General features: G+C 41.8%; 1 protein-coding gene and 1 long non-coding RNA gene across 12 annotated transcripts in view; one reads left to right on the top strand and one right to left on the bottom strand.

The window, feature by feature from the left end:
* Positions 1–6,850, bottom strand: part of LOC105482514 (uncharacterized) — a 29,337-nt gene extending 22,487 nt beyond the window's left edge. For both annotated transcript variants that reach the window (XR_987690.3, XR_003018297.2), the window contains exon 1: positions 6,762–6,850. This is a non-coding gene — a long non-coding RNA (uncharacterized lncRNA). The remainder of the gene's footprint in view (positions 1–6,761) is intronic.
* The window catches only part of LOC105482527 (Rho guanine nucleotide exchange factor 3), a 346,919-nt gene that overhangs the window by 297,909 nt on the left and 23,863 nt on the right, over positions 1–25,147 (top strand). For all 10 annotated transcript variants that reach the window (XM_011742660.2, XM_011742693.2, XM_011742663.2 and 7 more), the window contains 4 exons: positions 20,097–20,267; positions 21,689–21,751; positions 24,186–24,282; positions 24,444–24,520. In XM_011742660.2, the coding sequence (XP_011740962.1) occupies positions 20,097–20,267; positions 21,689–21,751; positions 24,186–24,282; positions 24,444–24,520 (408 nt within the window). The remainder of the gene's footprint in view (positions 1–20,096; positions 20,268–21,688; positions 21,752–24,185; positions 24,283–24,443; positions 24,521–25,147) is intronic.

The following is a 25,147-nucleotide window of genomic DNA, read 5'->3' as shown; positions in this document are numbered from 1 at the left end:
CATTATAAAAGTGAATGTTCATTATGGAAAAATGCAGAAAAGGAGAAAGAGAAAAAGAACACGTATTATCTTCCAACACCAAAACAATCCATTAATAGTTTACCAGTTTCCCTCTAGCACTATTCTAGGCATAGGTACAGAGCTCACACACTCTGAGCCTAGTTTTGGGTTCCTTGCAGTCTATTCAGCCTTATCTCTGTCTGGGTGATCTGCTCACTTTTAGGTTAAAGCCTCCCACAGTGACTGTGGATGATCAGTTTCTCTTGCATCTCTGTCAGTCTCAGCCTCACACATTTTCAAGCTATGCAGTTAAGTGCACAAATGTTCATATTTGTCACCATTACAGCCTCCTGGGGGAGTTGCACCTTTTATTAGGATTAAATATTCCTGTTTATTTCCTTTAACGCTTTTTGCCTGGATTTTGTCATCTTTTTTTTTTTTTTTTTTGCTTAGTGTGTTTTGTTCCATCTGTTTTCCTCCTCCCTTTGTTATTTGGCTGGGCAAGGAGTTTTTGTCTAGCTTAGGGGGAGTATTATGTCACAGTTATTTTTGGAAAATATTATGGACTGAGTATATATTATTCCAATGTATTATTTTACATAACCAGTGTCATATTAACACATATTTAGGCTGTGAATATTTTTATATTAAATAACTCTATGTTGAATGTTTTTTTAATGCATTTGTCCTTTTTTTATTTTTTTATTTTATTTTTTAAAATTTATTTATTATTATTATACTTTAAGTTGTAGGGTACATGTGCATAACGTGCAGGTTTGTTACATATGTATACTTGTGCCATGTTGGTGTGCAGCACCCATCAACTCGTCATTTACATCAGGTATAACTCCCAATGCAATCCCTCCCCCCTCCCCCCTCCCCATGATAGGCCCCTGTGTGTGATGTTCTCCTTCCTGAGTCCAAGTGATCTCATTGTTCAGTTCCCACCTATGAGTGAGAACATGCGGTGTTTGGTTTTCTGTTCTTGTGATAGTTTGCTAAGAATGATGGTTTCCAGCTGCATCCATGTCCCTACAAAGGACACAAACTCATCCTTTTTGATGGCGCATAGTATTCCATGGTGTATATGTGCCACATTTTCTTAATCCAATCTGTCACTGATGGACATTTGGGTTGATTCCAAGTCTTTGCTATTGTGAATAGTGCTGCAATAAACATACGTGTGCATGTGTCTTTATAGCAGCATAATTTATAATCCTTTGGGTATATACCCAGTAATGGGATGGCTGGGTCATATGGTACATCTAGTTCTAGATCCTTGAGGAATCGCCATACTGTTTTCCATAATGGTTGAACTAGTTTACAATCCCACCAGCAGTGTAAAAGTGTTCCTATTTCTCCACATCCTCTCCAGCACCTGTTGTTTCCTGACTTTTTAATGATCGCCATTCTAACTGGTGTGAGATGGTATCTCATTGTGGTTTTGATTTGCATTTCTCTGATGGCCAGTGATGATGAGCATTTTTTCATGTGTCTGTTGGCTGTATGAATGTCTTCTTTTGAGAAATGTCTGTTCATATGCTTTGCCCACTTTTTGATGGGGTTGTTTTTTTCTTGTAAATTTGTTTGAGTTCATTGTAGGTTCTGGATATTAGCCCTTTGTCAGATGAGTAGATTGCAAAAATTTTCTCCCATTCTGTAGGTTGCCTGTTCACTCTGATGGTAGTTTCTTTTGCTGTGCAGAAGCTCTTTAGTTTAATGAGATCCCATTTTTCAATTTTGGCTTTTGCTGCCGTTGCTTTTGGTGTTTTAGACATGAAGTCTTTGCCCATGCCTATGTTCTGAATGGTACTACCTAGGTTTTCCTCTAGGATTTTTATGGTATTAGGTCTAACATTTAAGTCTCTAATCCATCTTGAATTAATTTTCATATAAGGAGTAAGGAAAGGATCCAGTTTCAGCTTTCTACTTATGGCTAGCCAATTTTCCCAGCACCATTTATTAAATAGGGAATCCTTTCCCCATTTCTTGTTTCTCTCAGGTTTGTCAAAGATCAGATGGCTGTAGATGTGTGGTATTATTTCTGAGGACTCTGTTCTGTTCCATTGGTCTATATCTCTGTTTTGGTACCAGTACCATGCTGTTTTGGTTACTGTAGCCTTGTAGTATAGTTTGAAGTCAGGTAGCGTGATGCCTCCAGCTTTGTTCTTTTGACTTAGGATTGTCTTGGAGATGCAGGCTCTTTTTTGGTTCCGTATGAACTTTAAAGCAGTTTTTTCCAATTCTGTGAAGAAACTCATTGGTAGCTTGATGGGGATGGCATTGAATCTATAAATTACCTTGGGCAGTATGGCCGTTTTCACGATATTGATTCTTCCTATCCATGAGCATGGTATGTTCTTCCATTTGTTTGTGTCCTCTTTTATTTCACTGAGCAGTGGTTTGTAGTTCTCCTTGAAGAGGTCCTTTACATCCCTTGTAAGTTGGATTCCTAGGTATTTTATTCTCTTTGAAGCAATTGTGAATGGAAGTTCATTCCTGATTTGGCTCTCTGTTTGTCTGTTACTGGTGTATAAGAATGCTTGTGATTTTTGCACATTAATTTTGTATCCTGAGACTTTGCTGAAGTTGCTTATCAGCTTAAGGAGATTTTGGGCTGAGACAATGGGGTTTTCTAAATATACAATCATGTCATCTGCAAACAGGGACAGTTTGACTTCTTCTTTTCCTAACTGAATACCCTTGATTTCTTTCTCTTGCCTAATTGCCCTAGCCAGAACTTCCAACACTATGTTGAATAGGAGTGGTGAGAGAGGGCATCCCTGTCTTGTGCCAGTTTTCAAAGGGAATTTTTCCAGTTTTTGCCCATTCAGTATGATATTGGCTGTGGGTTTGTCATAAATAGCTCTTATTATTTTGAGGTACGTTCCATCAATACCGAATTTATTGAGCGTTTTTAGCATGAAGGGCTGTTGAATTTTGTCAAAAGCCTTTTCTGCATCTATTGAGATAATCATGTGGTTCTTGTCTTTGGTTCTGTTTATATGCTGGATTATGTTTATTGATTTGCGAATGTTGAACCAGCCTTGCATCCCAGGGATGAAGCCCACTTGATCATGGTGGATAAGCTTTTTGATGTGTTGCTGAATCCGGTTTGCCAGTATTTTATTGAGGATTTTTGCATCGATGTTCATCAGGGATATTGGTCTAAAATTCTCTTTTTTTGTTGTGTCTCTGCCAGGCTTTGGTATCAGGATGATGTTGGCCTCATAAAATGAGTTAGGGAGGATTCCCTCTTTTTCTATTGATTGGAATAGTTTCAGAAGGAATGGTACCAACTCCTCCTTGTATCTCTGGTAGAATTCAGCTGTGAATCCATCTGGTCCTGGACTTTTTTTGGTTGGTAGGCTATTAATTATTGCCTCAATTTCAGAGCCTGCTATTGGTCTATTCAGGGATTCAACTTCTTCCTGGTTTAGTCTTGGAAGAGTGTAAGTGTCCAGGAAATTATCCATTTCTTCTAGATTTTCCAGTTTATTTGCGTAGAGGTGTTTATAGTATTCTCTGATGGTAGTTTGTATTTCTGTGGGGTCGGTGGTGATATCCCCTTTATCATTTTTAATTGCGTCGATTTGATTCTTCTCTCTTTTCTTCTTTATTAGTCTTGCTAGTGGTCTGTCAATTTTGTTGATCTTTTCAAAAAACCAACTCCTGGATTCATTGATTTTTTGGAGAGTTTTTTGTGTCTCTATCTCCTTCAGTTCTGCTCTGATCTTAGTTATTTCTAGCCTTCTGCTAGCTTTCGAATGTGTTTGCTCTTGCTTCTCTAGTTCTTTTAATTGCGATGTTAGAGTGTCAATTTTAGATCTTTCCTGCTTTCTCTTGTGGGCATTTAGTGCTATAAATTTCCCTCTACACACTGCTTTAAATGTGTCCCAGAGATTCTGGTATGTTGTATCTTTGTTCTCATTGGTTTCAAAGAACATCTTTATTTCTGCCTTCATTTCGTTATGTACCCAGTAGTCATTCAGGAGCAGGTTGTTCAGTTTCCATGTAGTTGAGCGGTTTTGATTGAGTTTCTTAGTCCTGAGTTCTAGTTTGATTGCACTGTGGTCTGAGAGACAGTTTGTTATAATTTCTGTTCTTGTACATTTGCTGAGGAGTGCTTTACTTCCAATTACGTGGTCGATTCTGGAGTAAGTACGATGTGGTGCTGAGAAGAATGTATATTCTGTTGATTTGGGGTGGAGAGTTCTATAGATGTCTATTAGGTCTGCTTGCTGCAGAGATGAGTTCAATTCCTGGATATCCTTGTTAACTTTCTGTCTCGTTGATCTGTCTAATGTTGACAGTGGAGTGTTGAAGTCTCCCATTATTATTGTATGGGAGTCTAAGTCTCTTTGTAAGTCTCTAAGGACTTGCTTTATGAATCTGGGTGCTCCTGTATTGGGTGCATATATATTTAGGATAGTTAGCTCTTCCTGTTGAATTGATCCCTTAATCATTATGTAATGGCCTTCTTTGTCTCTTTTGATCTTTGATGGTTTAAAGTCTGTTTTATCAGAGACTAGTATTGCAACCCCCCCTTTTTTTTGTTCTCCATTTGCTTGGTAAATCTTCCTCCATCCCTTTATTTTGAGCCTATGTATGTCTCTGCGTGTGAGATGGGTCTCCTGAATACAGCAGACTGATGGGTCTTGACTCTTTATCTAGTTTGCCAGTCTGTGTCTTTTAATTGGAGCATTTAGTCCATTTACATTTAAGGTTAAGATTGTTATGTGTGAACTTGATCCTGCCATTATGATATTAACTGGTTATTTTGCTCGTTAGTTGATGCAGTTTCTTCCTAGCCTCGATGGTCTTTACATTTTGGCATGTTTTTGCAATGGCTGGTACCGGTTGTTCCTTTCCATGTTTAGTGCTTCCTTCAGGGTCTCTTGTAAGGCAGGTCTAGTGGTGACAAAATCTCTAAGCATTTGCTTATCTGTAAAGGATTTTATTTCTCCTTCACTTATGAAACTTAGTTTGGCTGGATATGAAATTCTGGGTTTAAAATTCTTTTCTTTAAGAATGTTGAATATTGGCCCCCACTCTCTTCTGGCTTGGAGAGTTTCTGCCGAGAGATCTGCTGTTAGTCTGATGGGCTTCCCTTTGTGGGTAACCCGACCTTTCTCTCTGGCTGCCCTTAAGATTTTTTCCTTCATTTCAACTTTGGTGAATCTGGCAATTATGTGTCTTGGAGTTGCTCTTCTCGAGGAGTATCTTTGTGGCGTTCTCTGTATTTCCTGGATTTGAATGTTGGCCTGCCCTACTAGGTTGGGGAAGTTCTCCTGGATGATATCCTGAAGAGTGTTTTCCAACTTGGTTCCATTTTCCCCCTCACTTTCAGGCACCCCAATCAGACGTAGATTTGGTCTTTTTACATAATCCCATACTTCTTGCAGGCTTTGTTCATTTCTTTTTCTTCTTTTTTCTTTTGGTTTCTCTTCTCGCTTCATTTCATTCATTTGATCCTCAATCGCAGATACTCTTTCTTCCAGTTGATCGAGTCGGTTACTGAAGCTTGTGCATTTGTCACGTATTTCTCGTGTCATGGTTTTCATCTCTTTCATTTCGTTTATGACCTTCTCTGCATTAATTACTCTAGCCATCAATTCTTCCACTTTTTTTTCAAGATTTTTAGTTTCTTTGCGCTGGGTACGTAATTCCTCCTTTAGCTCTGAGAAATTTGATGGACTGAAGCCTTCTTCTCTCATCTCGTCAAAGTCATTCTCCGTCCAGCTTTGATCCGTTGCTGGCGATGAGCTGCGCTCCTTTGCCGGGGGAGATGCGCTCTTATTTTTTGAATTTCCAGCTTTTCTGCCCTGCTTTTTCCCCATCTTTGTGGTTTTATCTGCCTCTGGTCTTTGATGATGGTGATGTACTGATGGGGTTTTGGTGTAGGTGTCCTTCCTGTTTGATAGTTTTCCTTCTAACAGTCAGGACCCTCAGCTGTAGGTCTGTTGGAGATTGCTTGAGGTCCACTCCAGATCCTGTTTGCCTGGGTATCAGCAGCAGAGGCTGCAGAAGATAGAATATTTCTGAACAGCGAGTGTACCTGTCTGATTCTTGCTTTGGAAGCTTCCTCTCAGGGGTGTACTCCACCCTGTGAGGTGTGGGGTGTCAGACTGCCCCTAGTGGGGGATGTCTCCCAGTTAGGCTACTCAGGGGTCAGGGACCCACTTGAGCAGGGAGTCTGTCCCTTCTCAGATCTCAACCTCCGTATTGGGAGATCCACTGCTCTCTTCAAAGCTGTCAGACAGAGTCGTTTGCGTCTGCAGAGGTTTCGGCTGTGTTTGTTATTGCCCTGTCCCCAGAGGTGGAGTCTACAGAGACAGGCAGGTTTCCTTGAGCTGCTGTGAGCTCCACCCAGCTCGAGCTTCCCAGCAGCTTTGTTTACCTACTTAAGCCTCAGCAATGGCGGGCGCCCCTCCCCCAGCCTCACTGCTGCCTTGCCGGTAGATCACAGACTGCTGTGCTAGCAATGAGGGAGGCTCCGTGGGTGTGGGACCCTCCCGGCCAGGTGTGGGATATGATCTCCTGGTGTGCCTGTTTGCTTAAAGCGCAGTATTGGGGTGGGAGTTACCCAATTTTCCAGGTGTTGTGTGTCTCAGTTCCCCTGGCTAGGAAAAGGGATTCCCTTCCCCCTTGCACTTCCCAGGTGAGGCAATGCCTCGCCCTGCTTCAGCTCTCGCTGGTCGGGCTGCAGCAGCTGACCAGCACCGATCGTCCGGCACTCCCCAGTGAGATGAACCCAGTACCTCAGTTGAAAATGCAGAAATCACTGGTCTTCTGTGTCGCTCGCGCTGGGAGTTGGAGACTGGAGCTGTTCCTATTCGGCCATCTTGCTCCGCCCCCCTCCTTTTTTTTTTTTTAAATTACCTTCTATTGTGCTTTCTTTTCTGATTATATAACATCATTTAAATATTGAGGCCGGGTGCAGTGGTTCACACCTGTAATCCCAGCACTTTGGGAGGCCGAGGCGGGTGGATCACCAGAGGTCAGGAGTTCCAGACCAGCCTGGCCAACATGGCGAAACCCCGTCTCTACTAAAAATACAAAAAATTAGCCAGGCGTGGTGGCACGCACCTGTAATCCCGGCTACTTTGGAGGCTGAGGCAGATAGAATTGCTTGAACCCGGGAGGCAGAGGTCACAGTGAGCAGAGATTGTGCCACTGTACTCCAGCCTGGGTGACAGAGTGAGACTCTGTCTCAAAAATATATATATATATTGAGGCTGGGGCTGGGCGTGGTGGCTCACGCCTGTAATCCCAGCACTTTGAGAAGCAGAGGCAGGCGGATCACTCGAGGTCAGGAGTTTGAGACCAGCCTGGCCAACCTGGTGAAACCCCGTCTCTACCAAAAAATGCAAAATTTAGCTGGGCGTAGTGGCGCATACCTGTTGTCCCAGCTACTTGGGAGGCTGAGGCATGAGGATCACTTGAACCCAGGAGGTGGAGGTTGCAGTGAGCCGAGATCATGCCACTGCACTCCAGCCTGGGCAGCAGAGTGAGACCCTATTTCAAAATAAGTAAATAAATAAATATTGAAAAATATAGTGAAGCACATAAAAGAGAGTAAAAGTCACTTGTAATCCTACTTCCCATCACCAAAAAACTTCCATTAATATTTTGGTACATACTCAGGCAATTTTACCTTTTACTATACTTGCATGTGCATTTTTTAAAACAAAATCACTATCACACTGTATATGCTATTTTTTTACTCCCTTTGGTCTTAATGGTATAAAATAACTCTACAATGGAAGAGTATTTTTCATGTCATTTGTAGTTTTCAAAGACTTGATTTTTTTTTTTTTAATAGAGACAAAAATCTCACTATGTTGCCCAGGCTGATCTCAAACTCCTGGCCTCAAGCAGTCCTACCACCGTGGCCTCCCAAAGTGCTGGGATTATAGGCATGAGCTACCACACCTGGCTACAGACCTGATTCTTAATGGACTCATATAGCATTTCATCAAAAGAATGTACAGTTATTTAATCACTCTCCTGTTGTTGAACATTTGTTTCTGTTTTTTGATCATTATAGATAACAGTGCTTTCAACATCCTGATCATGTGCATGTCTGTTCTTCTTTCTTTCCTTTGATTATACTCCTAGAAATGGAATTCTGGTCAAAGGGTGTGAATACTAAAGGCCATTGATACAGCAAGGCTTCTGTTATTGATGTGTGTCAGTTTTGGACAGACCTGCTTCTCTGTTTTCACATCTAAATCTAGACTTCTTAACATTTCTCCATCTCTTTTGCCACAGTTTTTCTCTTTGCTGTGATATCCTTCAAAATAGCTCTTCCCAGGGGCCCCTTGGGTTTTCCATGCAAGCCAAGGTGGTGTCTTATCTCCGTATCCACAGTGCCTAATACTACACATTACTTAGGATGTGCTCAAAAATTAGTACTTGCTATTATTATCACTGTTATGACTAGAAAAGGCAGCCATTGCTGCTCCTAAGCTCTCTCCAGGGCCTGGCAGTGGCTGCCAGCCTAGTGATGGGGCCCTGCCCATCTCCTGCAGCTGGGCTACTTCATAATAGAATATGTGTCCCCTCCCCCAGTTGTAGCTCCTCCAGGAAGTATTGCTATGGCAAAGAAGGGTTTCTGGCAACCACAGCCTCTCATTGCTCCATCCTCTGGCCCTTAGATCAGGGAATTATTTTATTCAACCCAGATGCAGCATGAATATGTGATAAATTAGTGGTCTCCATTAATGTTCTTTGGATCCACTGTGTTATTTATTCTTACTTGACTTAATGGGGAGACAGTCAATAGAGAAAGGTAGTCCTGCTCTAGAGAATTGTAAAAGTTCTACTTGGTAAAAGTTGTCTAAGGTATATTAGCAAGTAGGGGAAGAAAATTGGGGGAAAGTTCAAAACCACTGTCCCAATTAATAATATACACCCATATTAGTATATGGATAGGAAAAAAAACAGGAACGTCAAATTCTTTTTTTTTTTTCTGTTGTCTCTTGGGAATACAATTATAAGATACTTTTGCAGTTCTTTTGTTTATTTTGTGTTCTCCTTTTTTCCCCAATATGTAAGAATTACAAGTGAATAGAAAATAAATAAATGAGATAGAACTATTGATTTTTTTCATTATATATTTCTGTTGTACTTGAATTTTTTAATAATTATGTATTACCTTTGCAACCAGATAAAAATGAATAAGATTAGAAAATCTTCTATGATAAAATACACTACAGAGAGTTTAGCAATGGCCTGAGGGGTCGTCAAGGAAGGCTGCCTAGCAAGGGTGGAGGGATTTGGGTTGGACCTGGAATGGCTCACAGATGATAAGGATGAAAGGGAGATAGCATTTCAGGCTTGAGAAGGGAATATGGGATGACTGATGCCATCTAGATAGAAGTAGTAATAAATAAGTAAGAAATTACCCAAGCATATGTGCTGATTTCCATGTCTGACAACCATGATTTCCTTCTCCGAGCACCTCAAACTTTGTCCCTTGGTCCAAGGTCACATATTTTCTATAACTAGCTTATTTGGCTGACATGGAGATGAGCTTGGGGGTGGATGGCACATGTGTGTTAGGGAAAGCAACCAGAAACCAGACTGTCTTGTATTGGGTATCCAAGGGAGAGAATACAGTCATGGGTTCTTAGTTTCTCTTTCTGGTTGGGCCAGTAAAGCCCCTTCCTTATCCCTCTTTTCCGCTTATCACTAGAAACAGAAACTAAAAACCATGGCTTCAGGCTGCTAAAAGCCTAAAATAAAACAAACAGAACAACAAAATAAGGTGAGTTGGACAAGCTTGGAGAGTATAGCTGACAAGTTAATCTGTAGTCTGTCTCAAGAGGAACTCCTGATTCTCTGCTGTTCTTTACTATTCCTGGAGTAGTAGAATATTACTGTTCTTTATTGTTCCTGGAAGCCACTGCAAATAGTTGATATTGGGCCAGGTGCGGTGGCTCATGCCTGTAATCCTAGCACTTTGGGAGGCCGAGACAGGTGGATTGTCTGAGCTCAGGAGTTCAAGACCAGCCTGGGCAAGATGGTGAAACCCTGTCTCTACTAAAATACAAAAAATCGGCCAGGCTTGGTGGCAGGCGCCTGTAATCCCAGCTACTCAGGAGGCTGAGATCATGAGAATTGCTCAAACCCGGGAGGCGGAGGCTGCAGTGAGCTGAGATCATACCACTTCATTCCAGCCTGGGCAACAAAACAAAACTCTGTCTCCAAAAAAAAAAAGTTGTTGACTGTTGTAATTTAAAGCTTGTCATTTTTTATTTAGTAATAACACTCATTAGTGTAGTATCTATGATGAACCAGGTTCTGCACAAAGTACCTTATGTTCATGGCCTCATATCATCTCTAAAACTCTGCAAGATAGGATTCATCATCACTTACAGGGAGAGATCTGAAGGTTTAAAATTGTGCCCAAGGTCACACAGCTGGTAAGGGCCAGAACTGGGATTCTGAGTGCCTCTTCTGCCGTAGGCTTACCACAAAAAGTCAAAGTTTCATCATTATAAAGCCTGAAGTTTGCCAGGATTTAAAAATAGTCACCAGACTTTTGAGTTGGAGCATCCCACCTCACTGCTGTTCACCTTCTATGGCAGGGAGAGTCATCATTTCCGTTTCAGCTTGTGGAATATTTTGTCATTAACATTCTCATGCAAAAGCCATTTTATGGTGCCCAATGAAGATGATTGGGCTACTGCCCCAAGCCTCTGGAAGCCTTCCTAATTTTGGACTTGTGCTATGCAAATTGTATAATATTTTCTCCACACCTAAGCCAAATATTTTCTTCAGCTTTTCATTCATTCTACTCAGAATATCTCCAAGCTACAGAAGGTTTTCTTGTTGTACTGTGTTTTTGAGGTTTGACATTTATTGATTATGAATTAATTGGGTGCCCTTTTACCATGGTTTTAATGGGCATCAATCTGAATCAGATTCTAAATATGTAGTTTTATGTTTATTGTGACATTTCTAACTCAGTGTTCATTGTCTTTCACATTCGTCAGCTGACTGTGTTTCTTCTTAGTTAATATTTCTTCATTAAAGAAAGTCTGGAAAATAAATCTAGAGAATTAAAAGATGAAAATAAAAATCAGCCAGGTGCAGTGGCTCACACCTGTAATTCCATCACTTTGAGAAGCTGAAACAAGAGGATTGCTTGAGGCCAGGGGTTCAAGACTAGCCCGGGCAATATAGTAAGACCCTGTCTCTACCAAAAAAAAAAATCAAAAAATTAAAAATAAATAAAATTTTAAAAAGAAAACAAAAATTATCCATAGTCCCATCATCCAGGGGTGTAACCCCTGTTAACGTTTTGTTGTATTTCAAATTGGATCTTCTCTCACTTAACTCTACATGTGAGGTTCTCTCCTTATCATTAAGCTTTTCTCAAAAAGAATGTTTCTTAACAACTGTTTAAGGTTTCCTTTTATTGTTGCAGTGTAATTTGTTTAATCCCTATTGTAGAACATTTTAGGCTGTTTCCAGATCTTTTATAAACAACAGTGTCCTGCTGAGGGCTTTTCTTTCCCTAGGAGTTATCCTAATGGAAGTCCCCCTAGGAGCCATTTGGTCCAGGTAGTTCAGAGAGATGTGTTTGCTGTTTGCTAATGAATGAATGCATGTATAAACAAGCACTAATAGTGGCAGTGCGGTCTGTGGTATGACAATGATAGGTAACTACCATTCCTGCTGACCGAGTGCCAGGGACTTGCCCAAGCCTCTCGTGTACTTTATCTTATCCAATCCTCACTAAAACTTTGTGAGGTACTTATTATTATGCACCTTTTAGAGATGAGGAAACTGAGACCCAGAGAGATGAAAGGTCTCTCAGCCATTGAGTGAACTTGAAGCCATGCCTGTTTTACTCCAAAGCCTATGTTCTTCACCCAAATCCATGTTTTGGAGTCAAACAGTTGCACTCAGTTCCTATTCCAATACTTGTGCCAATCACTTACCACTCTGCTACTCAAATTTCTCATCTGTTAAAAGGGGAAAAATACAAGAACCTGCCCAATGCCTCTCCTAGGATTAGCATGAGGATCAAATGTGACAGAGACCACACAGCTGGGAAGTGTTACTTCTCACTTATCATTAATTTCTGTAATGAAGCCTCATAGGAGACTCCTCCAGGATGCTGTTGGATAACATTTTCCTGTCCTGGCCATTATTGCTGTACACTTTGGTTTAACCCACCGCAGTGGCAACATAGGAAAGTGTTTTCCTCTTACAGTCCCACCCCAACCTCCAATCCTTGGTAATAAAACATCTGCTACAAAATAGCAATATGGTTAGGATGGTAAGTGTGGAGAATTTCCTTGGCTTGAATACTTTATTGGAGCATGTTATCTGTGGCTGTGGAAAACGGTTTTTGGAACAGGGCGAGGGAGGACCCCGCTGAACAGGCGGCATTAACAAATCAGATCTGTCCCATCATGCCTACCTGCTGGGTTTACATTTCCTCTGACACGTGTAAAGTGCACCTGCCACCCCCCTCCCCCAGCCCCTGACAGTCTCTTTTGCATTTGCAGCATCTTTTCCACATATCCAGCTCAGGCATAAACATGAGCACCATTTCCTCAATCTGCATTATCTCTGCTATGGTCATTGTTGTTTTAGCTGCCAGCAATTATGAGATTTCAGTTTTTGACTCATTTGCTAGGCCAGATTCCCTCATGGAAACTCTTGCTTGTCCTGGAATATTTTTCACTCCATTCCCAGCATCCCCACACCCAGGGAGATATATGTATGTGCTTCTGTTTTTATGTGGTCCTGCCCAAGGCCAGGTCCCTCACTTTCAGGTGGGCCTCTCCTAGTTAACCGTGGACCAGTGTTTCTAACCCCAGGAACATTTGGCAGTGTCTGGAGATGTTTTGGTTGTCATAACTGGGCTGGCTGTGCTGCTGGCATCTGGTGGTTAGAGGCCAAAGATGATGCTAAATATCCTACAATGCACAGGAGAGCCTCCCACAATAAAGAATCTGTAGTCCAAAATGTGGTGGCCAGGTTAAGAACTTTCAAACTTTCTACAGGCCAAGAAGTAACCTACAATTCATTTATTTGGGCATGTGTACCCCACCACACTATGAATCTTATCCTAGGGCAATTAGGGTAGGATATTGGTTAAGTATTGGGGCAGAGGGGTTGGCCTGAAATAGACTAGACTTGAATTGTCATTCTGACAGTCACCTTACCACTGGGTTTTAACTAATAAAGCACCATTCATTGCTGTGTGACCTTCAGCAAAGTTTCACCTTCTTGAGCCTCAAGTTTCCTCATCTGTAAAGGGGGCAGAATCCTTCCCTCTAGAGCTCTCCTCACAGTGCCCAGCACATAGCAAGCATAACATTTAATAATTAAGCAAAAGTTGTTGAGGTCTTACTATGTCAGTTGCTGATGAATCCATCAGCAGGTAGATATGCCTGCCTTCAAGGAGTTTACCTTCTATTGGAAGGAAATAGACATGAAATAAACAAACCTATAAATATAGCACATATTGAATATAGAGAAAAATAGAGAAGGGCAAAGGGTGTGTAGAGGGACAGTGGCAGGAATGCTGGTAGGGATATGGCTGTTCTTCTCTCTAAAGAGGCATCCTCTTTAGAGATTTTTTTTTTCCTAGTAGTAGTTGCCTGTTCCTCCCTCAACTCAAGTTCTCTCAATATAGTTTCTCCCAGTGGTACTGATGATGGATTCGGGGTAGCTCATGGTATGTAGTCAGTGCTGTTGTGAACACCCACCCATCACCCAGGTGCTGTCCCCAGCCCAGCCCAGCTGCTGCCCACACACTGGTTTGGTATTATTGTATGATTATCCTTTTTTGTAGACAGGGTCTTGCTACATTGCCCAGGCTGGTATCAAACTCCTAGCCTCAGGTAATCCTCCCATCTAGCCTGCCAAAGTGCTAGACTTACAGGTGTGAGTAACCTCACCTGGAAAAATGGTTGGCATTCTTTATTCCTCCCTTGGGATTCTTCTTTCAACATCCAGTCCCCTTCTGAGTGGTGTAAGAAAAAATGTTTCTTTTAATCCAGCCTAATTAAAGGTGTAAATTTGAAGTTTGATTAGTCAGAGATCAGCCGTTATTCCTAAAGCTGAGCAAATGCATCCTCTCTCGCTCCTTAACTAGATTTATATTCCTAGAAGGCAGGAGCTGGATCCCATCTCACTGAAACCTCCCCAAAATGCATGTCTTGCATGCAAACAGTAGATGCATTCCCCATAGTAGAAAGAGCTCAGGCTCTGTTGGAACCAAACAGATCTGGTTTTGAATCTTAGCCTCCCTCAACCTCAGTTTCCTCCTCAGTAGAATGGGAATAAACCCCCAACTTGCAGGGTGGTTATGAGAATCAGAGAGAATATATCAGAAGTGCTAAGTGTAGGCAAAGCATATAAAAGACCCTCTGTGATATCCCCCATAGTACCCCGAGTCCAGCAATCATTAGGGAAACGCAAAGCAAGAATTCCGTAATGGTAGAGCTCACCTAGTACAGCTTACTGCTCTCCTTTTTCCCATGCCGCAGCAGAAGGCAATCTCTAACTCTCTGGGAAATTTTTAAATAAATTAATTAAAATATGCTCAATCTTACCTTCGAAACACAAAACTGAAATTAAGGTGTAGTTGTTTTAACCTATCAGATTGATAATAATACCTTGTTATGAGAATGTGACCAATCTATGAGAGATACGTACCTATCTGAGGAATATAAAGTTGAATAGCCTATTTGGAGGTCAACTTAGTGGTACATCTCAAACATTAAAATGTTCATACTTCTTAGACCAAGGAATTCCACTTAAGGAATTCCTGCCTTTTAGAAGTATCAGCACAAATACACAAAGCATGTTCACTGAGGCACTTTTTGTAATAGCCAGACACTGGAAACAATTTTAATGTCCATCAGTTGTGGATTAATTAAATCAATAGGCCTGTCCAGACTATGGGAGGGATACTAACTGCAGCCATTTTAAAAAATAAGTGAATTTGAGGTAATGGAAATGTTTAAGAACTAGATAGAGTGGTAGTTGTACAACCTCCTGAATATACTAAATAGCATTGAATTGTTCACTAAAAAATGGTTAATTGTAGGCTGGGCACAGTGGCTCATGCCTGTAATCCCAGCAGTTTGGGAGGCTGAGGCAGGAGGATCTCTTGAGACCCGAAGTTCAAGACCAACCTGGGAAACACAGCAAGACTCCATGTCTACTAAATTAAAAATAAAAAAATTAGCCAGGCACTTGCTTAGTGGTGGCACTCATCTATAATCTTAGCTACTCAAGAGGCTGAGGTGGGAGCATCACTTGAGCCCAGGAGTTTGAGGTTACAGTGAGCTATGGTTGCACCACTGCACTCCAGCATGGGCAACAGAGCAAGACCCATCTCCAAGAAACAACAACAAAAAAGTAATTGAGTTATGTAAATTTCACCTAAAGATACTGTAAAGTAGAAAGAGAAAACATTCTCGGCCTGGCGCAGTGGCTCAGGCCTGTAATCCCAGCATGTTGGGAGGCCGAGGCGGGCGGATCACAAGGTAGGAGATCAAGACCAACCTGGCTAACACGATGAAACCCTGTCTCTACTAAAAATACAAAAATATTAGCTGGGCATGGTGGCGGGCGCCTATAGTCTCAGCTACTTGGGAGGCTGAGGCAGGAGAATGGCGTGAACCCAGGAGGCAGAGCTTGCAGTGAGCCGAGATCATGCCACTGCACTCCAGCCTTGGCAACTGTGAGACTCCATCTCAAAAAAAAAAAAAAAAAAGAAAAGAGAAAACATTCAGTTTTCTATGGGTGTTAACGAATGCATGGAAAAACTTTGGAAAGAGCTAGAACAAACTTAACAGTTATTACTTCTAGACTTGGGGAAATGAGGGCATTTGTACTTAATTTTATATACTTTTGTAATGTATGAAAATTTAAAGTTAGCATACATGATTTTCAAATTGGTAGGGGGAGTTTAAAGTTAGCCAAGGACTGAAAATATAACAGGGTAGGAGGTTGATTCTCTCAAGTGAAAGTGGAAACGTTCATTTTGAATTTTTTGTGTGTGTTTTCCTTTCTTTCTACTCTTTAATTCTCAACTCAGCTGCCATCAGAACTGCAAATTGGGTTGAGCAAGTTAATGACTCACTGCACTTGTTTTGACCTTTTAATGCTTGATTCTGAGTGCTGGAGATCTGCGTGCATTTAGTTACTGGTTACTGTTTACAAGGGACTGTTTTTAAGAGATCACAAGGATTTGTAAGATACCATTAGTGAACTGTGTATTTGGTGCAAGTACTTTCTTGACCTGCATAGGGCTGGTCCAGCCATCATGAGCTCATTAGTGAGCCCAGGAGCTCCCCGCTATTTGTGCCAGCCTGAGGGGCTTGTGTTGCTACTTGCAAACAGAGTGAGCGTCTTGCTTCCAGAAGGCTGTGGTAATACCCTGAAGCTCTTTGGAAGTTTCTTTTTACATTTTTCATTTATTTATTTATATATATATATATTTTTTTTTAGAACTGAAACGAGGCCTTGCTATGTTGCCCAGGGTGGTCTCGAACTCCTCAGCTCAAGCGATTCGCCTGCCTTAGCTTCCCAAAGAGCTGGGATTACAGGCATGAGCCACCAAGCCCTGCCTCATTTTTTTCTTTTTTCTTTTTCTTTTTCTTTTTTTTTTTTTTTTTTTTTTGAGACGGAGTCTCGCTCTGTCACCCGGGCTGGAGTGCAGTGGCCGGATCTCAGCTCACTGCAAGCTCCGCCTCCCGGGTTCACGCCATTCTCCTGCCTCAGCCTCCCGAGTAGCTGGGACTACAGGTGCCCGCCACCTCGCCCGGCTAGCTTTTTGTATTTTTTAGTAGAGACGGGGTTTCACCGTGTTAGCCAGGATGGTCTCGATCTCCTGACCTTGTGATCCGCCCGTCTCAGCCTCCCAAAGTGCTGGGATTACAGGCTTGAGCCACCGCGCCCGGCTCCTTTTTTTTTTTTAGAGGGAGTCTTGCTCTGTCACCCAGGCTGGAGTACAGTGGTGCAATCTCAGCTTACTGCAATCCCCACCTCACTGGTTCAGGCAATTCTGCCTCAGCCTCCCAAGTAGCTGGGATTACAGGCACCTACCATCACGCCCAGCTACTTTTTTTGTATTTTTAGTAGAGACGGTTTCACCATGTTGTTCAGGCTGGTCTTGAACTCCTGACCTCAGGTGATCTGCCTGCCTCAGCCTCCCAAAGCGCTGGGATTACAGGTGTGAGCCACCACGCCTGGCCATTTTAGACACTTTGGGAGGCCGAGGCGGGCAGATCACGACATCAGGAGATCGAGACCATCCAGGCCGACACAGTGAAATCCCGTCTCTACTAAAAATACAAAAAATTAGCCAGGCATGGTGGCGGGTGCCTGTAGTCCCAGCTACTCTGTAGGCTGAGGCAGAAGAATGGTGTGAGTGAGCTGAGATCACGCCACTGCACTCCAGCCTGGGCGAGACGCCATCTCAAAAAAAAAAAAAAAAACAAAAGACATAAAAATTTATAAAGGAGGACAGAAATCACCCATAATGTCAACATGAAAAAACAACAGAATTTTGTGATGTTCCCTTTATATCTTTGCTCATGTGCATTTTTTGCAAAACTATAAAATGTTCACATATAGATTTTTAATCCTGATTTTATTTTAGGCTACATAGAAGGGATGTTTACATTTTAAATTATCTCTGAATTGTCTAGATAATATTCCATCCAGCAGGGAATTATAATTTTTTTTTTCCTGAGATAGAGTCTCACTGTTGTCACCCAGACTGGAGTGCAGTGGCACGATCTCGGCTCACTGCAACCTCCACCTCCCGGGTTCAAGCGATTCTCCTGCCTCAGCCTCCTGAGTAGCTGAGATTACAGGCGCATGCCACCACGCCCCGGCTAATTTTTGTACGTTTAGTAGAGACAGGGTTTCACCATGTTGGCCAGGCTGGTGTCAAACTGCTGACCTCAGGTGATCCACCCGCCTCGGCTTCCCAAAGTGCTAGGATTGCAGGCGTGAGCCACCGTGCCCAGCCAATTATAACTTATTTAACAATGCCCTTATGTTGAATAGTTCTTTTTAAAATTTTTCTTTACTTTCTGGAATTTTGTTGAATCTCAAAATAATTGGGAACTACCTTAGAATGCCTTTGTGATGAAGGCTCATATGTCATATGCAAATTCAGTTCCTGACCTCAGGAAGTTTTTAGTTAAGAGCAGGTGACCAATAATTATAATCAAGTGTGATCATTGCTATATAAGAGGTATGTCTAAATTGCTCTGGGGTAGGAGGATGGGAGAATATTGGTAAAGACTTCTTAGAGGAGGTGCTGTTTGAGTTACATCCTTATATCCTGAGGGCAGTTAGGAGTTAGCCAGCCATGGCCAGGCGCGGTGGCTCACACCTGTAATCCCAGCATTTTGGGAGGCCGAGGCGGGTAGATCACGAGGTCAGGAGATCGAGACCATCCTGGCTAACACGGTGAAACCCTGTGTCTACTAAAAATACAAAAAATTAGCTGGGCATGGTGGCCGGCGCCTGTAGTCCCAGCTATTCAGAAGGCTGAGGCAAGAGAATGGCGTGAACCCAGGAGGTGGAGCTTGCAGTGAGCCGAGATCGCACCACTGCACTCCAGCCTGGGCGACAAAGCGAGACTCTGTCTCAGAAAAAAAAAAAAAAAAAGAGTTAGCCAGTTTGAAGTGATGGAAACACATTCCAGGAAGAGAAGATTGCTTGAAGGGAGTATAGAGGGATGGCAAAGCATGACGGATTTAGGGAATGACAGATAGCCTAGTATGGTTGGAGAAATGGAGGCTCATGGATGAGTGGCAGGATGGGATCCTAAATATGGAGACTGTGGTCAGATTACAAGAGACTTTCTGTGCCAAGCTGAGAAGTTGAAACTTCACGCGGAAGGCCACAGAGAGCCATGGGGGGGAACACTTCCTAAATAAGAATGTGGTTTTGGAGCACAGCAACCTCATTGCTTTGGCAGTCTCCAATAAGTGTAATGAAATCTTCTAGTATGAAGACTGAAAATGATGCACTCAGCTTTCTTCCGGATCATTTGTATTTGTCATGAAAAGCATTTTGGTAGCATGTTTAAGTCACAAAGGTGGACTTCGGATGGTTAGACGGCCCCGGAGTCTACCGGGGCCTCTTTGGGAAATAGGAAAATACCTCAGGGACAGGAATCATGTGCTGCGAAGATGGTATTTAGTATGTATATTAGTCAGGACTTTTCAAGTTGATGGAACCCCAACTGAGATAATAGAAAGGGAAATGTCTTTCTATATGTAACAAAAATGTCTAAGGGTGGTTCTTGTTCTTTCCGGTTTCAGGCACAGTGGGATCCAGAGGCTCAAGCAGTATTGGTAAAGCTTGCTCCCTTCCTGCCTCCACTGGTCACTCCATCCTTCATTCTAGGTCCCTTTATTCTCTCCTGTAGCAGACAGATGCTTCTGCTTAACCAGGGAGAGTTGCTGCTGGAAGCCCCTGCTTGTGTTATCTCTTGAACTCACAATCTCAAAGGAATACTCTTTCCTCCTTTCTCCCATAAATCATGTGAGAAATTTCAGGGAATCACATGCCCATCCCTGAACCAGGATGGTGGAATACTCTAGTGGTCAGGTCTGGGGGAGCCCACCAAGACTATATGTAATAGGATACCCAAAGTTAGTGGGATTCTATTTATAGAAGGAGGAGAGTAGGAGTACTAGCCAAATGTTTAAATAAATAAAGGTCATCCACTATTGTTATCTCTTGTTCTTCTAAAGAGGGGAGATGTCCACTGGAAAAAAGTAGAGCTCATCACGTATCCAAGAACTGCCTTCATGCGTGAGTTTGGCCTGATATGTGCTTGCACTGTAGTCCACTTGGTATCCAGGTCGCACAGAACGGATACTCCCAGCGCATGTTCCAAAGCAGCCCCCTGTCCAATTTTCCTTAGCACGTAGGCTCAAGACAATGCCCCACTTCCCAAAGGCCTTGTGGCAATGTCCTCTTTTTCTTTCACATGTATGATTTATGTTCTGTCAACGACAGGAAACTGCTCAAAGATCCACCCAGTCCTGCCGCTGCCCCCGTGATGGTTTGTTTTTCTCATTGTTTAGCGCTCCATTAGCTTCCGCAGTGAGAGCCGCCCTGACATCCTCGCCCCCCGACCCTGGTCCAGAAATGCCGCCCCCTCAAGCACGAAACGGAGAGATAGCAAGCTGTGGAGTGAGACCTTCGATGTGTGCGTCAATCAGATGCTTACATCCAAGGAAATCAAACGTCAGGAGGTAGGCTCCGGGCCCAAACTCCATGTTGGCTGTGTGTCTGGAACAAAGGTGCACTGCAGGCGTCAGCCGTGCTGGAGTTTGCGCCTTAGTCTCCAAATCAATTCTTCATTGCATTTGTAGAAGGACAAACGGGAGTGTCTCACCTTGGGGAAGGAACTGAGAAACCAGAAACCAGCTGGGAGGGTGTGGCCCCCACTTTAAAAAGAAACTGATGTGAAAATGTGAATTTACAAGAAGATGAAACCAAATGTCTATTTAGGATTCTGAAGTTCACAGAAATAATCATTTTAGTTATATTTTGATAGCAACTTCTAGACTATTTTAAAATATTCAGTTTCCATAACTTTGATTCAGCTTTGTGGAAAACTTCCTTTCTATAGAATCCAGTTAATTTCATTCCCTGTAAGTTTTCTGTATCAATTGCCCTAAATGGCTCTGATAATATTACCCTGTATAGAAGAGCTTGTCTAAGTGCTTGTGCCAGGCTGTGCTGAGAACTTCATGTGTGCATCATCGGATGAGATCCTTGGAGTATCCAGCCCAGGGTTGTGCCTCCACCTGCTTTGTCCTCAGTTTACCAAGCAGCCCCAGGTGGAGGGAGCTTTCAAAGCCTGACCACTTTTTCCCTATATCCTGAAACACAGTAGACCCTGAAATATAATTACAAACTTGTAGTCCTTTAATAATGTAATGTTTGCTGACAGTTTGACTTCCCAGATGGAAGTGAAAGAGTGTTCTGCGCGTCATAGCTCTTTAGTATGATGGCTTAATGGAGCCAAATTAGAAACGGTCCATTTACATTACATACTCTTCCACACAGCCAGCTCCTATAATTTTATTTTTTGTACCTGTGGGACTGAGAGGTAATTTAGAATGAATTAACTTTACCAGATTGTATTTGGAGTGATAAAATGTTGGATTCTTCCTACAGTATCAGCCTAAAGGCATTGGATAATACAAATAAAACTTTCTGCTGAGATTCGCCTTCTGTCGAGTGGAAGAAAAAGTGAGGATGGCCCAGTTAATAATACTGCCACATCCATTATCTAGAACAGCCTCTGAATCACTTCTTATGATTGCCTCTCACAACAAGGGTACCAAATCCATGCTCACGCTAATTATTTTACCTAAAATAGTTCCCTCTTGTTTGACTGCATCAAAGTTCTCTAACATGAAAGATGACTTTTTGAATTAGAAATGTGTGGAAACTTTCTCCCACAAACAGAGAAGCACAATATGCAGTAGTTTTGCAGTATCTTTTCATTGCAGGGTTAAGCATAGATGCATTTGCTTCAGGTTAATGTAACTTAAAATACTTAAATATGTAAATTTGGGGTTTTGAGTGGTGGAGCCAGCACTCTTTGAATATGGTCTTGTAAATGAAGGGAGAATTCAGCGAATATGTTTATCTTTCCTTGCAGGCCATCTTTGAGCTTTCCCAAGGAGAAGAAGACTTGATAGAAGACTTGAAATTAGCAAAAAAGGTAAATTTAAATCCAGTCATTTGAGTCAAGTCACTTTTTTTTCTTGACTAATTTCACAACCCTAAAGTGGTGCTTCATGAGAACTCCTTTTATGACTAAGACTGGTCTGCTACCACACACCAAGCAGTGGGGAAAGTGCTTCAAAACCAGAGGGCAGAATAGCTCTCCAGACCTGGCACCTTTAGGCATTTACCTCTGCATGTCTGTAATGCATGTCAAAGAATACTTCAGCCCAAATCAGAAAGTGTCCATGGAGGCCTCGCTTTATGTATGTTTCGTTGTCCTAGAAGTCTCATATGTACGAGTCTTTGCCCATGGGAGAGAATGTGTGCTTGTCTGAAACTTGAACTGAGTCTTAGAAATAAAGCCATTTGAATCTCAAAAGCAAATAAAGTGAAATGAGGCAATTGCATACTATCATATAAGCCGGGGTCTTTTATATAGGAATTTGTTTTCTAATCAACATTTTGTGTGGGGAGGAGGAGGACAACAAACCTTCCTCAAAAATGTTTTCATTCCAGTGGCACAGCCCCCCTCCTGCATGGCTTGGAGGCTAAAACCAGACTCCTTCATCTGATATTCACAACCTCCTCAAAGAATCACAGGGTTGGAAGGATACCTTCCTTCTTTTAAGGGTTTTTAGTCTTTCTGCTAAGATGAAATTCCACCTCTAGCATTCCTGAGAGACGGCCACCCAAGCTTTGCTTGGACACAGCTAAGAAACTGAGTTTTAGGCAGGGCTGGAGGAGGAGATCAGAGAGGACAAAGAAGTTATTTCACTGTGAGAGTTATCATGCTGGTCATACGTGTAATTTCCCTTTCCTGCATGAAGATTTGCCAAACTCAAGCACCTTGAGATGTTTCCCGGCCATCCTTTTCCTCATGGTGGCCCTACCGTCCTACAAACTTTTCTCGTTCCTTTCAACCGTTCATATCCACCCATCCTTCAGGAACCAGCTCAAATCTCAGTTTATTCTTACATAACATTTATTGCCTCCTTCTCTGTACCAAGCAGCTCATCTTCAAAACTTTGCTTGGCCACTCCAGTTTTAATTCTCTGACCCTCTAGAGCAGTTTTGATTTGATGGCTTTTTGCTGTCATGTGACATCAGTCTTGATGTGAATCTTTAAATTTTAAACATAAGCCGGGTCCGGTGGCTCACACCTATAATCCCAACACTTTGGGAAGCTGAGGCGGGTGGATCACTTAAGGTCAGGAGTTCAAGACCAGCCTGGCCAGCGTGGTGAAACCCCATCTCTACTAAAAACTACAAAAATTAGGCCGGGCATGGTGGCTCACGCCTGTAATCCCAGCACTTTGGCAGGCCGAGGTCAGCAGATCACGAAGTCAGGAGATCGAGACCATCCTGGCCAACATGGTGAAACCCTGTCTCTACTAAAAGTACAAAAATTAGCTGGGTGTGGTGGCGTGCACCTGTAGTCCCAGCTACTCAGGAGGCTGAAGCAGGGAATTGCTTGAACCCGGGAGGCAGAGGTTGCAGTGAGCCAAGATCCACTGCACTCTAGCCTGGCGACAGAGCAAGACTCCGTCTCAAAAGAAAAAAAAAAAAAATTAGCCAGGCGTGGTGGCAGGCACCCATAATCCCAGCTACTCAGGAGGTTGAGGCAGGAGAATCACTTGAACTCAGGAGACAGAGGTTGCAGTGAGCTGAGATCATGCCACTACACTCCAGCCTGGGTGACAGAGCAAGACTCCATCTCAAAAAAAAAAAAAAAGAAAAAAATTCTTTTTTAAACATAGATTTAGTTTTCCATGAGATTGGAAACTAAAATATAAAACTAGAAAATATTTTAGTTTTTCTTATCTTCCCCATTAGCTTTATAAAATTCCTTGAAGGTAGGAGACTTCTAAGTCTTTGTATTCTACTTCAGTGCCCTGTGTATAACTGTGTATTCTTGTTGTTTAATTTTCTCTAATAAGAGGTGATAGGATTAGCAGAGGTTTTGCTCTCTTCGTTCAAATCAGTAGTAAAGGATACCAATCACTGTTTCTTTCCTCTTTTTCTTTATTTTAAATATGTACTAATTTAAAAAAAGAATCTGCTGGTAGCTAGTTTTGAATAAAGTGGGATTTTTTTTTAAAAGGCAGGATCTTGATTTTGAAAACATATTAACAGTCAAATCTGTTCTATACCTAGGATTTGTGCTCTTTCCTAGATACATGATATACTAGAATAAAAAAGCTTTTGAAAAATCTGCTTTGGTTTCTCAACCACAAAGGCTCAAGGCAGTGCTGGTTTCTCCTCTCCTCCAGCCACACCTGTCTGCTGTTCCTGCAGCTTTATGGGAGAAGTTGTTGTTAGAGAGCCAGAAGTTTTGTTATTGGATAGGACCTATCAGGAGTTACTTACATGAACAATGTACTTCCTCTGATTTTAAACATTTGCTTCCATCTCTTGCCATTTTTGTGCAGGCCTATCATGACCCCATGCTGAAACTCTCCATAATGACAGAACAAGAGTTGAATCAAATTTTTGGAACACTGGACTCTCTAATCCCTCTACATGAAGGTATAATTTTGTTCCCAGAATGAGTTGTGACTTGTAGCCTTAATTGAGTTGTCTTATTAATGAGTGAGTGATTATGAAATGCCTGCAATGTGAATAACCTACTTCCAGCCCTGTTCATATTTGATTGCCTAACAAATAAGCATCTGTTTGTTTTTTGCCAGAGCTCCTTAGTCAGCTTCGAGATGTTCGGAAGCCTGATGGCTCGACTGAACATGTTGGTCCCATCCTCGTGGGCTGGGTAAGAAAGTTCTCTGGTCTTTATTGAAGATAAATTTCAAAAATATAGATGGGAGTTTCATTTTAGCTAGACTTTTTTTTTTTTTTTTACAAATACTGGTTTCGCATCAGAAAAAAAAAGCAAGTTCCTAGTAAAATTGTAATTATATTTAAACTTTGTATCTTTAAAGCATGAAAACAGTTTTTTTCTTGTTACAAATTTACTGCATTTAAAAGTAACAGGGCCTTTTGCAACAAAATAAGTAAAGGTACACATGAAACTATTACTAGTCTCGTATCAAATGAAGTAAATATTCTATCAGGCCAATTGCTAGTATAATATAGTCCAATAAAAATTTAGTGACTTATCCACTACCAAAAAAAAAAAAAAAAAAACTTTTCAGGCCATAAAAAAAATCTCATCGTCAAAATGTAGTTTTATAAACAAGATAATAAGTAAAGGTTGCTAATGTTTAGATATAAAAAAAAACTTTTCAGGCCATAAAAAAATCTCATGGTCAAAATGTAGTTTTATAAACAAGATAATAAGTAAAGGTTGCTAATGTTTAGGATATATACCATGCTAAGTAATTTATAGGAGAGCTGGGTATTATGGTGACCTTCATCCCAACACAATCCATTCCTTTTC

Source organism: Macaca nemestrina, chromosome 2 (assembly GCF_043159975.1).
Source record: "Macaca nemestrina isolate mMacNem1 chromosome 2, mMacNem.hap1, whole genome shotgun sequence".
NCBI lineage: Eukaryota > Metazoa > Chordata > Mammalia > Primates > Cercopithecidae > Macaca > Macaca nemestrina.
This window is presented reverse-complemented; position numbering and strand designations above follow the sequence as displayed.